Source organism: Apteryx rowi, unplaced genomic scaffold (assembly GCF_003343035.1).
Source record: "Apteryx rowi isolate R43461 unplaced genomic scaffold, aptRow1 scaffold_231, whole genome shotgun sequence".
NCBI classification, from domain to species: domain Eukaryota; kingdom Metazoa; phylum Chordata; class Aves; order Apterygiformes; family Apterygidae; genus Apteryx; species Apteryx rowi.
In genome coordinates this window covers 571,483-586,663 of record NW_020448653.1, presented here as the reverse complement: position 1 = coordinate 586,663, position 15,181 = coordinate 571,483, and the positions used below count along the sequence as shown (strand labels likewise).

General features: G+C 38.8%; 2 protein-coding genes across 17 annotated transcripts in view; one reads left to right on the top strand and one right to left on the bottom strand.

Annotated features, from left to right (window-relative positions):
• The window catches only part of THNSL1 (threonine synthase like 1), a 15,167-nt gene extending 13,267 nt beyond the window's left edge, over positions 1-1,900 (bottom strand). For 7 of the 14 annotated variants that reach the window (XR_003253506.1, XR_003253504.1, XR_003253507.1 and 4 more), the window contains exons 1-2: positions 1,811-1,900; positions 755-1,052 (exon numbers count right to left, since the gene is read on the bottom strand). The gene's annotated coding sequence lies outside the window, so the exon portion shown is untranslated. The other 7 variants (XM_026065757.1, XM_026065766.1, XM_026065758.1 and 4 more) reach the window with 6 other exon arrangements.
• On the top strand, positions 1,865-15,181 carry ENKUR (enkurin, TRPC channel interacting protein). 3 transcript variants are annotated; one of them, XM_026065769.1, is made up of 6 exons: positions 1,865-1,933; positions 2,207-2,300; positions 5,783-5,928; positions 8,826-9,052; positions 10,070-10,216; positions 14,721-15,181. In XM_026065769.1, the coding sequence occupies exons 2-6, from the start codon at positions 2,224-2,226 to the stop codon at positions 14,892-14,894; spliced, it is 771 nt and encodes a 256-aa protein (XP_025921554.1). In that variant the 5' UTR covers positions 1,865-1,933; positions 2,207-2,223; the 3' UTR covers positions 14,895-15,181. The 3 variants fall into 3 exon arrangements, with proteins under 3 accessions (XP_025921554.1, XP_025921553.1, XP_025921555.1); XM_026065768.1 differs by having other exon boundaries at positions 1,882-1,929; XM_026065770.1 differs by lacking the exons at positions 1,865-1,933; positions 2,207-2,300 and adding an exon at positions 1,963-2,047.

The window sequence follows — 15,181 nt, the reverse complement described above, 5'->3', positions numbered from 1 at the left end:
TGATATTAAATGAGCCAATCTGGTGCAAAAATTGGCAGGAAATTTCTTTATCCAGCTACTTAATCAGTTTAACCTATGCCAGTGTAATCCAATTTTGCACCCATATAAAGTATATGTGCACATAAGCTTGCATCAGTCAAATGCAACTGCTTTTGAAATTAGTTTTTTATTCAGTTGACAAAACTTCACTCTAAAAAAAGCCTTGAAATAGACTTTATCTATAGTAGAGTTTACCAGTCTAGTTACACCACCAAACCAACCTAGTTTAGATGAAGCCAATTCCGTCAAAATATTTTTTTCTTGAAGCAGAGCTTACACATCCAGACCTCCCATGCAGTAGTAAGTTTTGACAATACATCTTTACTCTCCACTTGGGACTCCCAACAGTAGTAACATTAGAAAATATCCACATTTTTAATAACCATCACTGATGGCAGGAGTTCTAGTGAAAAGTGTCTTTAGTTCCTGGTGACTTGAGGCAAACTTTAAACAAGAAGTTTGCAAACACATACTGTATGGTTAAAATTCAGTAAGCAAGCAAGTCAGCAGCAGTTTACAGCTCTCAAAGACCTCAGATACAAGACAGGCAGTTGCCATACATCATCTATGCCTTTTGGACACAGGACACAACTTCTGCTTGAGTTTTCTCAGAGCTTTTATGCAGAAAAAAAAAATCCCAAATTAAAACATTTAACTTCAGCCATCCCAAGATCATCTCACAAACCAAGTTTCTGAAAAGGTATAGAAAAATCACCTATGTTCTGAGGAAACGCATCTCCTCATTTCCTCAAAAAGCGCATTTAAGGAAACCTGCTGGATAACAAGTGTAAGAGTTTGGTTGCAATAGCAGACAAGTGAGCACATCAGTCACAACCCGTGAAGGGGGTAGAATCACTTACAAACTATATTAGCAGATCTTAACTGCCACAGACACCTGGGGGAGTCAGACACCTCCCAGAGTTTTCCAAAAAAATCTTTAGGCATTCAAATAGCTTTAGGAGTCTTGCTCACTGCCAGGAAGGTGCCAAGCTCATTTCTGGGCATCGTTAGGTCTGTAAAGCAAAAAAAAAAAAAAAAAGAGAGAGAGAGAGAGAGAAAGACAAAGCTGATCACATTTCAGACTTGTATTAAAGATCGAAAGCGCAGGTGCTGCCAAGGTTGCGCTTGCAACATGCCACGCAAGTCCGGAGAGGCTCGGGGACGGGCTGGGGAGGCAGCAGCTGCCCGGTGCCTGCAGGCAGCCGCCCGGCGCCGCTGCGAGCCCCCGACGCCGCGGGGACCCGGGGCAACCCCCGGGGGCTGGCAGGGACGGCGCCGGGAACACAACGATCACACGTTATGGCGGTTTGGACACCCCGCAGGCGTCGAAGAGGGGGCGGCGGCCGGAAAAGGCGACGCCGCAGCGGCCGGTCAGTCGCGCCTCGCCGCCGCCACCAGCGCGGCCCCCTCGGGCTGCGGCCGCGGGGGGGGGCCGGGCCGCCTGCTCCCCTCAGGAGCCGGCCGCGACGGCGCTGCCCCTCGCCGCGGCGCGGCTGCCCCGGCGCCCTCCCCGCGCCCCCCCGGAGCCCGACGCCGAGCCCTGAGGCACCCCCCGCCCCCAGCGCGGCGCTCACGTACCCCGTGGGGCGGGGCCAGGTGCCGCAGCCAGGTAACGGCCGAGCCCCCGCGCCCGCAGCCTCACCTGCGCCCCCCGCGCATGCGCAGCCACCTGCCTGCCCCCGCCCCCTTACGGCTCCGCCCGGAGTGGAGACACATGCGCAATCAGGCCGCCCGGCACGCCCCGCTTGGGCCCTCCGCTCCCGGCGCTCACCTACTCGAAGTGCGCCTGCGCAGCTCGCCAGGTTTACCAGCGCCTCCTCGGCCGTCGCTTGTAGTGCCTGCGCCAGCGCTCCTGGCCTTGGCGTTCCGCTCCTGGAGACGGAAGTGGGAGTGCGTAGGTCCCGCCCCTCATGGAGCGGTTACTAAGCAACCGGTTTCCCTAGCAACCGCGGGGTCAACAGTATGTCGGCACCTGCCTGTCTCCGCGGCTGGGCACCGCCCGAGCGGGGTAGGGGCGCGGGGCGGCGGCGGGAGGGAGGGAGCGAGCCGGCCACAGAAGCGGCGGAGTGCGGGGAGTGGGAGGGAGAAGCGGGAGCATAAACAGGGCGAGCGCCGCGAGAGGGGAGCGGGAGGGCCCGTGGCGAGCGTGTGGCTGCCCCGCCCGCAGGGCCCCCCCGCCGGAGCATGGCGGCGCCGCGCGCCCCGGAGAGCATCTACAACCTCCTACCCCGCCTGGAGGAGAGGCCTGTCAAGCCGCCCAGGTACGTGGCTGTGAGCGACCACCTGCTGGCGCAGCGGCCAGCCCTGGTGGAGCACTGAGCCTGATAAGTTACAGACAGGTATTGAAAAAAAAAAAAATCTAATTTTTGCCTGGTTGGTGCTCCTACTAATGAGTCACACTAACTAACATTTGAGGGTTAACAGCCTGCTCCTAAAGGCTGATGATTCAGTTTGCCATCTTTGATGCCAACCTGTTCATTGACACAGAATTTTTAAAGCAATATTTCCCCACACAGAGGAATCACACAGCAGCTGAAAAGCTCTTTCTTTGGGATTTTTCTCAGTATCACACATCCATTCCTTTTCTGTATGGAGTATGTCTTGTGACATTGTTTCCTTTGCTTCTCTTTCTCACCCCTTAAAAAATTAAAAATGTTTTCTGCCCACCTAGTATTAATTCCTTTGTGAACTTGCATAAAGTTCATATTTGATGATTATGTGAACACATTTTTTTTTCTGGATGCTACTATTGTATATGAAAGAAAGCTGTTACACTTAACCATTTTCAGTGAGGGGTTAGCCTAGCTCATAATACAATATCTTTAAAATTGGTGGAAATACCAGTGACATTTATTAGAACAAAGATAGTTATTCCTTTTCAGATAAAGGGGTTCAGACTTGCCAGATTACTCATTCTGAACCTTTTCCATGTAAAAATACACACTACATTTTTTTTTGTTTCTTTCCAGTGTGAATCGAGAATAATTTTGGCAGACAGAGCAAAGTGAAATGACAGTATAGCAGGGCAAGCAGCCCACTAAATCCATTCCCATCTTAATACCATTCAGAGATTTGGACACTGCATGACCATAGTTCATCAGATTCAGTTTAGGCAAGGGATTCTCTAGGTTGAATATAATCTTACTAAAGCCCCCTCCCTATCTCTCCGATTTCTACCCTTTCACCCCACTTCCTGCTTTGGTTCACAATGTGCCAAATATCCAGTTGGTGGCAACAGCTCAAAACTGGTTAATAGCATCAGCTGACCAATTTTTACTAATGTATACAAAATAAAGGGTCATTTCTTTAACAAAATCATAGATACATTTTACTCCCAGCTGACTGGGTACTACTCATGAAACTAAGGCTAGCATCTTCATTTTCCCCAGCTTTTATGTCCCAAGAAGATGAGATCTAAGGAACAGTAATTGTCTTCTTATAAATACGTTGCCTTTTCTCCCTTTGCCAAATGCTGAATGGAGTAAGATCCTGAAGTCCTCTGTGACCGTGTTTTCTTCCTCCTGGCCCTCTCTAGCTCTACATTTTTGCTGTACAGCAGCATTTTCTGCTTTCTTGACCATGTGTCAACGTTCACTGAAAAGATACAGCTGCCACATCCGTTTGTCCAAAGAGGAATGCCTACGGCTGACTACAAAAGCTGACTACACCTTTAAAAGATGTCTTTAAACTTTATACCCATACATAATAAACTCCCTAACTCAATATCTTCTCATTCACTTTCTCATTTCAAGAGTGTGTGAACCCTAGTACATTTAACTCCTCAAAAATAAATAAAAGTCAACATAAAGTTGCTACCTTTCTCTATGGTATGGCCACAATGCCTCAGCTACCAAATGGTAAGGAGCACAATAGTTTTTGAATGTGGTGCTTTTGTGTCTAATCCAGCATCAGTTTGCCATGAAATTGCCAGAAAATAAAATCAAGGACTCCATTACTTATAATTAGAGGTGTTTCTATATATTCATATTCATGTGTCATATAAGATTCATATCATCTTATGTACATAATCCTCTTTCTCATTTTTGAGACCAAATCACAAGAAGAAAAAAGTTCCACATTTTAGATGTAGTCCTTTCACATTTGCTAATGTTACAATCAAGTATAACTACATCTTTCTGACATCTGCAGCTCATATATAAATGTTTTTGTCAGTGTTGCTACTATGACTCCCATTCACTGGTCCAACATTTCCTCCTTTCTTTTCTCCTATTTCAGTAAAATAGGCTGTGTTACATTTAATCTTTTTGTTCTTTTTTTCTTTTCCTTATCTGAAAACGTGGTATAGCTCTTTAGGAAGCACTCTAAGGTTTTTCTATGTGAGAAGAATTCAGCCATTCCTCAGCTTTTGTCTACCACAATCAAATATGACATTATGCCTAAAGACAGTGGATTTTAGAAGGTACATGGCAAGGTAGCCTTAGCTTCAGGAGCAAGGAGTTCTGACACCTTCAGCAAAGCATCTGTGAAAGCCCAGTCCTCAGTTAAATGCAAGATGCTACTAATCAGCTAATGATCAGCATTTGGCTTCTTTTGGAGAAAATGTTTGCATACTTTTGATTAAAGCAGGAGTTACAGCACTGTGTGCAAAATTACTCCAAAACTTCAGTGTGTGCATACAGCTTTCCATGTCTGAGCTCTTACTGATTCTTGTATTAGCCACAAGTTAGTGGCAAAACCACCACTGATTTCAGTAGTTCAGGATCAGAGTTCAGATCTGTGTCATATAAGACATATATAGCATTTGCTGTGCTATTTCAGAGCAGTCATCCATCTACTTTAATCTCTTATATTAGCCTGTAACAGATGGCTCAAGAGGAGGATTGAGACAATGATACAGTGGAAAGTAATGAGATAACCTGGTGATCAAAGACATTCTGTTCAACTCTCCACATCATATGTTTTGATGTGTTCTGAAGCATGAGGTTTTATACGCCTTTAAAATATATTTCATCTCATAGAATGAAACTGTGAATGTTCTTATTATCAATACAGAACTCTGTTTTGTGAAGCCAACTGAGGTTTTTCCTTTGGTATGTCTGATTACCATGTTATGTAAGGTCCCACAACAAACCTCACCTTCTGCAACATGTTTGAGATACATTAGTGCTTGCACCTTTCCCAGGCTACAAATTTTCAAATGTAGAAAATCAAATTAAGTTGGCTCATGATTGATATTTTCCTGTACGTACACAACAGTATATTTTGAGTGCATTTTCAAACAAAGTATATAACCCCATATAAAAATATATTTTCAAAATATTAATTAAAAATAATTAAAAAAATAAAGAGACCCAAATGTGTAATGCATAATGTCATTAAAATAATGATTTTGTGTTTCTGACAGTTTTAGTAAGCAATACTCAAAACCATTTTGCTCCAAAACGTAGGGTTTTTCAAGCTTCAAAAGGCTTGTGTTCAGTATTTATATGAACAGTGCATGCAGGAACCATTTCCCCAAATGTGATAATAGTGACCTGGGAGGCACAAAAGAGGAAGGAAGCAGCAAGTTAGCTCTGGAACCAGATGTACACCTTGTCAGTGCAGTGCTGGGCCTAACCTTATCAGGGAAGGTGTACGAATGACAGTTTATTTGGGAGATGTTTTGGAACAATATAATTTGGGCTTTTGGATTGAACTACTGCAAAAATGTGTATTCTTTGAAGAGTATTTTTTAATAATTTTCTGATCTTTAACTTCTTTATGGTATTTTTTAAAATCAAAGGTATGTATCAACTTTTAGACCATCTGTCAAACATGAAATAGAGAAAAGTAAAGCTCAGTGGAAAACAATGGGACCAGCAAAAGTTGAAGTTCCCTCTCCAAAAAACTTTCTGCAAAAACATTCAAAGGAACCCAAGCTACCAGAGAGTAAGTGTTGACAGGAAATCTATGAAATGTAATATGTTTTTTTGTTATTTTAGAGTTGATAATATTAACATTGAAAACAATACTGCTAATTATTGAGAATCTGATTTTTTCAAGTTTAAAATCATTTTTGCATGCTGGGATGGTTTCCATTGTTCTTTTTTTACTATCTATGATTTTGAGATTATTTCTCTACTTTACAAAAAATGTTTTTCTCTTATTTTTATTGTGCAAAATACTGAAACAAGCAACAGGGAGGTTATATATGTGTTTGGAAAATATTGTGACTAGAAAATATGGGAAGCATTTACTGTCATGTGATACAAAGCTGGCTGAAATGAATAGAAAAATCATTAAATCTCTTTTGGCTGCAGCTATTTAGATATTTAAGATGTGTCAATGATATGTTCTACCCTGCTAATATTTAAATGCAGAATTATTTAATTCAGATTTGTGTGTCAATCTTTCCTGCAGTTGGTCATTAATATTAAGGTAAATAGTATAAACTAGGGTGTTAAAAGTGAGCTAATTGTTTTTAAAACTTGAACAGACATGGGGAAAGTATATGTGTCTTTCTTAATGTTATCACGAACATACAGCTTTTACTCTTCAGCATTCACTGTTGGGCCTTAATCCTGTAGCATTAAATTGACTGGCAGTGTTCAAAGCTTAGAAGTTTCTGGAGAGCTGCATGCCACAGAAATAAAGAAATTGGAATATTTTGCTCTGAAGTGCCTATTTTCCACCATCCTGTCTTTGAGCATAAACCATAATTCTGGGGAGAAGGAGATGACAGTTTTAATGTTCAGCCTCAAGGCCAATTCTGTGAGGGTAGCCATACTCCAGAAAGGACTACCTTAATGCTATTGGAGTTGTAGGTACATCATTGTCAGAATTTGTGATGGTGTTAGAAGGCTTTAGCTTGAAACTGTTTTTAGCCTATAAAAATAGATATTTTTAGTGTACAATATAACAAAAATACACTGTGTAATAGTGTGTGGGAGTCCAGCACCCAATCCACCTGGCACATGCAAACAACTTTGGCATTGAAAATATGGGCTCGCCCATGAGGCTTTGGAGGTTTGATGCCTCAAGCAATATGGATTATCAGAACTTTGAAGTAAGCTTAAGTCCCTGAGGCCCTGTGGGCATCTTGGGTGGTTTTTGAATAAAATCGTAGCTTTTTCAGAAAAGCTAAACAGTGTTCAGTATACCAGAATGTAATACTTCGTGACCTCTGAGCATTAATGCTTCCAAGCTCAAGAACTTGTTAAATTACTACACTAGTGCTTTAGATGGGTTTAGCAAAGAAGGTTGATTCACCAGTAACTTTGAGCTGTCCATAATATCCCTTTTTATGTACTTTTAGCATAAAATTAGTGTTATCTACTTTAAAATGGTCGTATTTTGAGATTCAGTGCTCTGACATTTTCCTCAAACAAGCAGCTCACAATATTCCTATTTCAACTTATTGATTCCGGGCTTCCTACTAGTATGTGTTTTGGTGTTTTGCCTTAGGAGTCATTGTGCTAGAGCTTCAAAATGCCCATGACACATCATAACTTTCATACAGACTTATTATTTCAGTGCCATGATTAGATCCTAAAACATCTTGAAATGGAATTCTATCATCAACTTAGAAAGCTCTTGCACCTTTGTTGGATGGAGTTTCATACATACCTCAGAAAAATTATGACGCTTAATCCCTCTTTTAAAGCACATGATCTATCTTTCTAAAGCATGTGAAAATACTTTCATAACTTGGAATGTAACCAATTACCAGTTGTCTACATTGGATTATGGCATTTTGTTGATGATATCTGTACCGCCTTCAAAACTGGGTTTGATCCATTTAGTTAAAAAGTAGGCTGCAGGGGCAGAACAGAAACAAAGATTGATTTATTTTTTTTTCATTGAAATCTAGGATAATGTCTGTCTTGTGGAGTTTGATCACTCACCACTTCCTTAGAGGAGGTGTGCTTCCTAAAGCTTGGCTAATCTCGTTGTGTTACTGCCCTCCTGCATTCATTTTAACTAAAATCAGTTGCTGGCTCCAGAAGAAGTGGGAGTTCCCAAAACATTCCCCAAAAGTGTGTGTCAGTGTTCTGCAGATGAGGGTGAGCCAGTGTTCACTGAGAAGCTTCAGAGATCTTGTTTCCAAAAAGAGATCCTGAGAGAAATAGAGATTTAAGTCCTGTATTCTACAGTGCTAAATTATGGTAAGCCAGTAGGTTGTAAAAACAAAAACGAGGGAAGCATTGGTTCATGTCTTCAGTGTCAGGAAATCATCCATTGTAGGAAGAGCTCTGTCACGTGTGACATTCCAGACTTATTTTCTGCCAAAGAAAGAGAACATGAATTTAGACAACCTGAATCAAACTACTGTAGCTTCTTCTGAGTTATCTCTGATAATGACAGTTAGAGTTATATCTGGTGGGAAGTATGTGGGAAATGGATTGTCTTTCATCCCTCCTCTGGACAGGAGACTACTGACTTTCTGTTGAAACCTTGGAGAAAAGATTACACAAAAAAGGAAGGGTCTTTTTGTTCTTTGGAGAAAGGATTGTGAATAATTGTTTATGAACATTCTGGTAAAAGTAGTTTTAATCACATTTGAAAGGAATCCCACACAACTGGTCTTACAAAGTAAGAGTGGCATATTATATGGAAAACCTCTCTAAAACAACACAGTATTTCCTATGTTAACTTCCATTATGCCCAACAAGCATGCTGGTTTTCATCATAGTACATCCCCAGTCAATTTTTATGTTTTAGATACAGTTGGTTTCTATTTTTATGTAATTTGGTTCATAATTTCTCCCTCTTGAGAAATGTAATAATATGGAACTGTAAAGTTCTTTATGGTTATTGCTGAGGGTGTTTACATATTCAATTCACAGGAAAAAAAGAACAGGATAGTAGGAAAATGCCTGCATTATCAGTGCCACGGAAGACAGATCACCCACTTATGGGAATTCAGAGTAAAAAGAATTTTATAAATGCAAATGCTGTTGCTGCTATCATGGGATTGGCTAAAAAGCCTCAACCTATTTATGTTGATAGAAGACAGGGAGACAAACACCTGCTTGAAACTTCGGGACTTGTTCCAAAATATGTTAAAAAAAAGGTAAGTTGTATTAAATTAAAGCGGAAATATCAGTAGTAATGTCTATTTTTCGGTTCACTACTGTATTCTCCTGTGAAATGTTTATGATTCTTTTTGAGATGTTTAGATACTATTTGCATTAGAACCTTTGAAATTTGTCAAGGAGAAATCATAAGTACTATGGTTGTACCTTGCCTTTGCTCTGTATTCACTTGCTTATGTTGTCAGCAAAAGTTTGCCAAAATGATGCTGCTAAAGCAAAAGCAGATGTGTTGCATTAGGAGCCCAGGGAGTATCTAATGGGGAGACAAAGAGCTGCACTTGGTTCCTTTTGTTCACTCAAGAGTCCCACCAATGGATAGCTAGCCCACCTCTAACCACCGTGTCAGGCACTGGGCACCAGCTCACCTCACATCGCAGAGTAAAAGAAGAAAGAGTTTTACACCAACTGGAACCAACTTATGGCTGAATGATCCATTCACTTGGCAGCCTTCCTCGCTGTTAGGATTTAGAGCAGTATTTCCAAAATTGAAACCCCACAGGTGATACAAGATGTGTGGTTAGAGCACTATAGTTACTAGTTAGTTACTAGTTAGTAGTTTTGATTCTCTCTATGGCATACGATGTTTTAGCAGAAATCAGGATGCAGGAAAACCTTTCAAAGAATGTTTCCAAGGAAGACGTATTTCCGAAGGTAGAATTTGACACCATGTACAAATGTAAAATAGTTTGCTGTCATTAACAGGTTTCAAACTCCGCACTCTACCATCAGTTCTTATAAATAGGTGTTTTGCTTTCTGGTTTCTCTTGTCTTTTGAGGTTGTAAACAACACTGGTGGAAATTCTTCATGCTTTTTGATGAGACTACAGGGAGAATAATGTTTGATACTTCTGAGAACACAGCAATTTAAGATTTTATTGCTTTGTGGCAGAAAATTCCATTTCCAACTGTCTTTGTAAATATAATTATTATGTATGACAAGTATGTCTTTGGTTTCTTTTTGAAAGTATACATCAACTTTTTCCTTGCCCTTACAGGATTATGGTATTATACCAAAATATGTAACACAGAGAAACAAAGAAATTAAGAGAGCTCAGAAAGAACATGAGGCCTATGTATTGGAGTCTCTCAGAAAAAGAGCCATGAAACGGTTGTCTGACGAAGAAAGGAGCAGTCTTCTGCAGGTCCATATTTTGATTTAGTGTATGTAGTAACATATGCAAAAGATTAATAAGGTAATGTAAGTCCATATAAAGAGTGTACTAAATTTTTAAGCAAGACAAATGGGCTGGCTGCTTTTTCACTAGGTGGAGCTATAGAACAGTTGTAAATTGAGCTGAAGGGAGCTGGTCTGTCTACAGTTACAAACCAGCTTTACAAGTACTTCAATTCTATTAGATTCATATCCTCTTCACCCACTTGGAATTTCAGTGAAGCTTCGAAGGGATGCAGAGAATCAACTGTATAGATCCAGAGACAGTTCTGACTCTCTACTTGTGAATCATAGAAAAGCACAAATTTCATCTTGTTTTTTCCTGATACATAATGCCATCACGTTTATTGGCAGTTTCTATCTTCACATCATGACTTCACTGGCTAAAGCATAAGGTCATGCTGTGGCATGTGTTAGATGTGGCAAAAATAGAAAATAGAATTCAATTGTAATATATTTGTAGAATTATGACTAAAAAATGTATTTTGTCAAGCTCTTTTGTATAGTCTTCCATACAGTATGTATGAAACAAGTTTTTGCAAAGAGAAATAATAGCATAAAGAAGTAGAGAGGTAAAGAAACATTTTAAACGTGTAGTAAAGAAAAAAAAAGCTGAGATTTGAAACAAAGTACACTGTACGGATATGTGAGCAGACATAGACAGGCTGCCTGTCTGAGGTGTCAGAAACTGATGGGAAAAGAGACCTTGCATCAACTGAGTAAGATTAATACTGTATGAAAGGATGAGAAGATAGGCACTGTTTCTCAGTTTAAACCACAGATATTCAAATGGTCAAATACTTCATTTTTGATACTAACTGTATATTGTAGTTATACTGTACATATACACTGTATTTTAAAGAGACTTGCACTGATGTAATTATGTGTTTATCAGCATATTTTTATGTAATCCGGTTCTTGAACTGCAATTTCTCATGACCACTTTTTAGCTAAGTTTCCTATGAAAATAGTGATGTCTGTTTGTCACTCTGTCCCGTAATAACTGTTGATCTTAGCAACCATTTGCGGCAAATTAGCAGATGGGTGGACATCTCCAAGATACTACATTCCCACAAAAGGTCAGCAGAATATCTAGAGACAAAACAGTGTCTAACTCACTTGCAAAGATTAACTGGTTAATCAGCAAGAGGGTAGATCCAAAGTAGCCAGCACAATAATGTCTCTTGCTTGTGGAGAAAGTAATAAAATCTAGGAAGGGGTATGGGAGAGAGGTGAGGGTATTGCAGTGGCAGCAATATAAGGAACATAACAGCAAGGGTGAAGATGTTGTTGTGATGGGGAAGGCAGGGGAGAAGCTGATGTTTCAGCCAGTTAACTATGCAACTAAAATATATGTGAAACAAGGCACATGAGTTCAGCTGCTCCAAGTTCTGTGTGTTGTTTGATAAAATTATGTTTTACATTTTTCAAATACAAGAGTGAGAAGAAATGTCATCTTTGTTAATTAAAAATGTTTTATATTCTTTTTATTAACTCAGTATCTTCTTTTAAATTTTTCAAAATGTTTTCTCATTCAGGGGCCACATTATTTATACTGTTATAATGTCAGGAGGAATTAGTGTCCCCAGGGTATGTGGCTTCTACCCAGTGCTCAGATGTAGACATATGGGAATTCCTGTCTTTTAAAATAATTGACTGTGCTAGTGCACACATGTGCAGTATCTGATTTGAAAAAATACATGGCAGTAGATGTCTGAGAGCAAAATCCAGCCTTACGAACTTACAAAAATAAGCAGAAATCATTTGTGCCAACATTTTTTTAAATATCTCTCAATTATGCTTATGTTGGTTGTGATTTTATGAGAATAAAAGAGAATATTGATAAATGCAGTACATATTTCTTACTGATCCAGCATGTATTAGAATTCCTTATATAGAGTTAGACGTTCAGCTTGTGATTTAGCACATAGCAATAACAGTCAACATATTACATAGCTTTTGGAACAGCTGTGAGGGAGCTTTTGTCTGAAGGAGTCACGATTTGCTTTTGATCTCTCTACTCTGCAGTGATAGAATAAATTGTGATGAGTAGATGTTCTAATGTGTTTTCAAATGCTCTTTTTCAGTGGTTTCCAAACCAGCTTTTATTAATGTAAACAAAGAAGAATTATCCAAAAGAGTAGTGAATGACTATTCTATGAAAGTTTCAGAAATACTGTATTTGTTTTCATGACTATATATTTGTAAAGTGTAACTTATGCCTGGTATACTAGGAGCATTATTTGAGTACTTTACAGCTTTTGATTGCAAAGACAAGTAGCATTACAGGACAGTAAATAAATAAGCTTGTATATTGCTCTTAGATTCACATATTAAGGTAGGGGTTTTAAATTTATTTAGACAGTTGTATATGAAGATTGTAGGAATAACATTACAGACAAAATACTTTGTCAAGTCTCGATATGAATACACAAAGCATGAACTGTTATGCAAGAAATACTCTGTAAAATATTAGCTCGTATTAAAATGCATGTTTTGCTTAGTCAGCATTTGCAGGGAGCAGTCTTTTTTTCTTTTGTAAACTAATTCATATAATAGACCAAATCAGACAAGTTTTTAGGCACAACAGCTCTTCTTGAGTTCTGAAATAGAAGCAACGATCTCCAAAGCTCAATACATATTAATTCCTCTAAATTTAAGTATGCTAGTCAGTATTCTGGGAGAAAAGGTGGTTAGTAATAGTGGAGAAGGACATGTTAGTATGGGGTAATAAAATGATTATCCTAAAGAAAGAGAGAATGGTAATTCACCTGTTCCAACAGATTGAGGGTGAAGGGAAATCGTATTATGTCATAAAATCATTGTATTAGTTGAATCAATTTTTCATTATAAAGGAGAGTTAAGAACTTGAGTTTCCAGGAGAATAATTTCAGGTCTTCATTTCTGAAGATATTCTGTGATCTTCCCTTGGGAAATAACTAAAAGCCAAAAAAATGAAGTAGTTGTTTTGGAAAAATGTTCTCCTACTGATGACTAAGTGTTTCTATTATTTGCTGGTTGCTGTATGAGTTCCTTGTGGTAGGTGTGATTAAGTTCACCCATATAGTTTTCTTTAGGACATTTGGTGCATTGAATAAACTATACTACAATTTGATATTTGCATGCATAGGATTTATAATTTTCATCATTCTCTTGAGGAGAGAAAGTGAGGAGCATTTTGTTGCACTAATTGTGAGGATATAAAGGCAAATTTTAAATTTTAGTGTTCTGTCACAGTCTGGTTCCATGCAGCATATGTTGGTCAATGAAAATTTGCCTCTGATGCTGAGCTAGTAGGGTTATGAGTATGTTTCAGATGATTGCTTGTTTTGTTGAGGCAGGATTTAAGTCTTGGGCTTTTATGTATGGAAGATATGGTTTGCTTTATCTAGTAAGCTAATTTTTTGTGTAGCAGCATTCAAATGGAGAGGTGACAGTTATGGAAATCATTGGTGATAGAGGTCAATGAAGGCTAGGTTTTTATTCCAAATTATAAAGAACTTATCTGTAGATGTTGGTTGGAATGGGAATACAGTTATAAAGAATTTCTTCAAAGTATTTCATACAAGTTAAAATATTGTGGGATCAGTTTGGTGCCTGAGGGAAGTCTAAATTACTGAAAATGAAGGTGGTGGTAAGATGAACTGAGTGAGACTGGTGGTGAGTTTGGGCTGGATTTTCAAGTATTGGTATTCTTGTAGATACTGAAGGTAGGCTGTAACGCCACTGCATGTGACGTGTGGTGATATTTGTGATAGCCAGATTGCTGTTTGTGGGGAAGTGGTTTCTGTAGTGAAGTTTGTAGAAGAACTCTGTTGCATTTTGGAGAAAAGCAGGTGTTTGAGTGATAGGAGCTTTGAGGCAGTTTTTAGGATTCCTAATAGTTCCTCAGTGAGCATACTAGAATAAGATACAATGGAGCTGTCAAAGTTGCCTACTGTAGATCTTTGACAGCATAGAAAAAGTTTCTTTTACAGAATAAGGAAGAGTTACTCTTTATTTACCTTATGCAGTTTTTCTTGAAGATATTGAAGATGTGAAATGAAGTGTAGAGTCTTCCTTGAGTTCCTGGTAAGCTGTAGAGTTGACTGTTAGTCACATTGGTATACTTTTTTCAGTTTAGCATTTTTGTAGCTTCTACTTTATTGGCTAGTTTAATTATTGTTTGGTGGATGCCTCTTAAAAGATCATCATGTAGATTTTTCTCTCCAAGGCACAGAGTTCTCTGAAGATCATCCTTTATGTTTTATAAAAATAAGCCAGGATTATTTCTGTTGGAACTACCTTAACTTTTAAGCATTTAATTAATTTGGTCCGGTTAGTTAAGATGATTAAGCATTTTCCATGTATTTATCTATTATTTTAACATTGCAATGACAAAGTCAATATTAAAAAAATCTAAGTAGCTTGTGTGTATATTATTCTTAATGAAGTAAGTTTTTCTCATATATTTCCTTTTCATGTAATGGTTTTAGGGTCTGAAAAAGAACTGGGAAGAGGTGCATCATGAGTTTCAGGGTCTTTCTGTATATATAGACACCATACCCAAGAAGATGCATAAAGAAAAACTGGAATCACAGATGAAACAACTGGAGCATGACATAGGTGTCATCGAGAAGCACGAAGTTATCTACATTGCAAATGAGTAAGAACCATTAAGTAAGTCCTTACTATGAGTAGGGACTATGTTTTAAATATTGCCTCTTTCTTCCTTTTCTCTTTCTCTACCATTGCCTTTCAAAAAAATTAAAAAAAAMCCCAAAAACTAAATGCTTAGAAGAAATTGAAACAAGTCCAATTATTCAGAAGAAGAAAATATTCTAATAGCTAATATTCTAATAGCTAATACAAGTATGTAGTTTCTTACAAAAGTTGTTACACATAGCTAATTCTCATCTGTATAATTCACAAAGCTTTTTCAAATAAAATTCTTTAA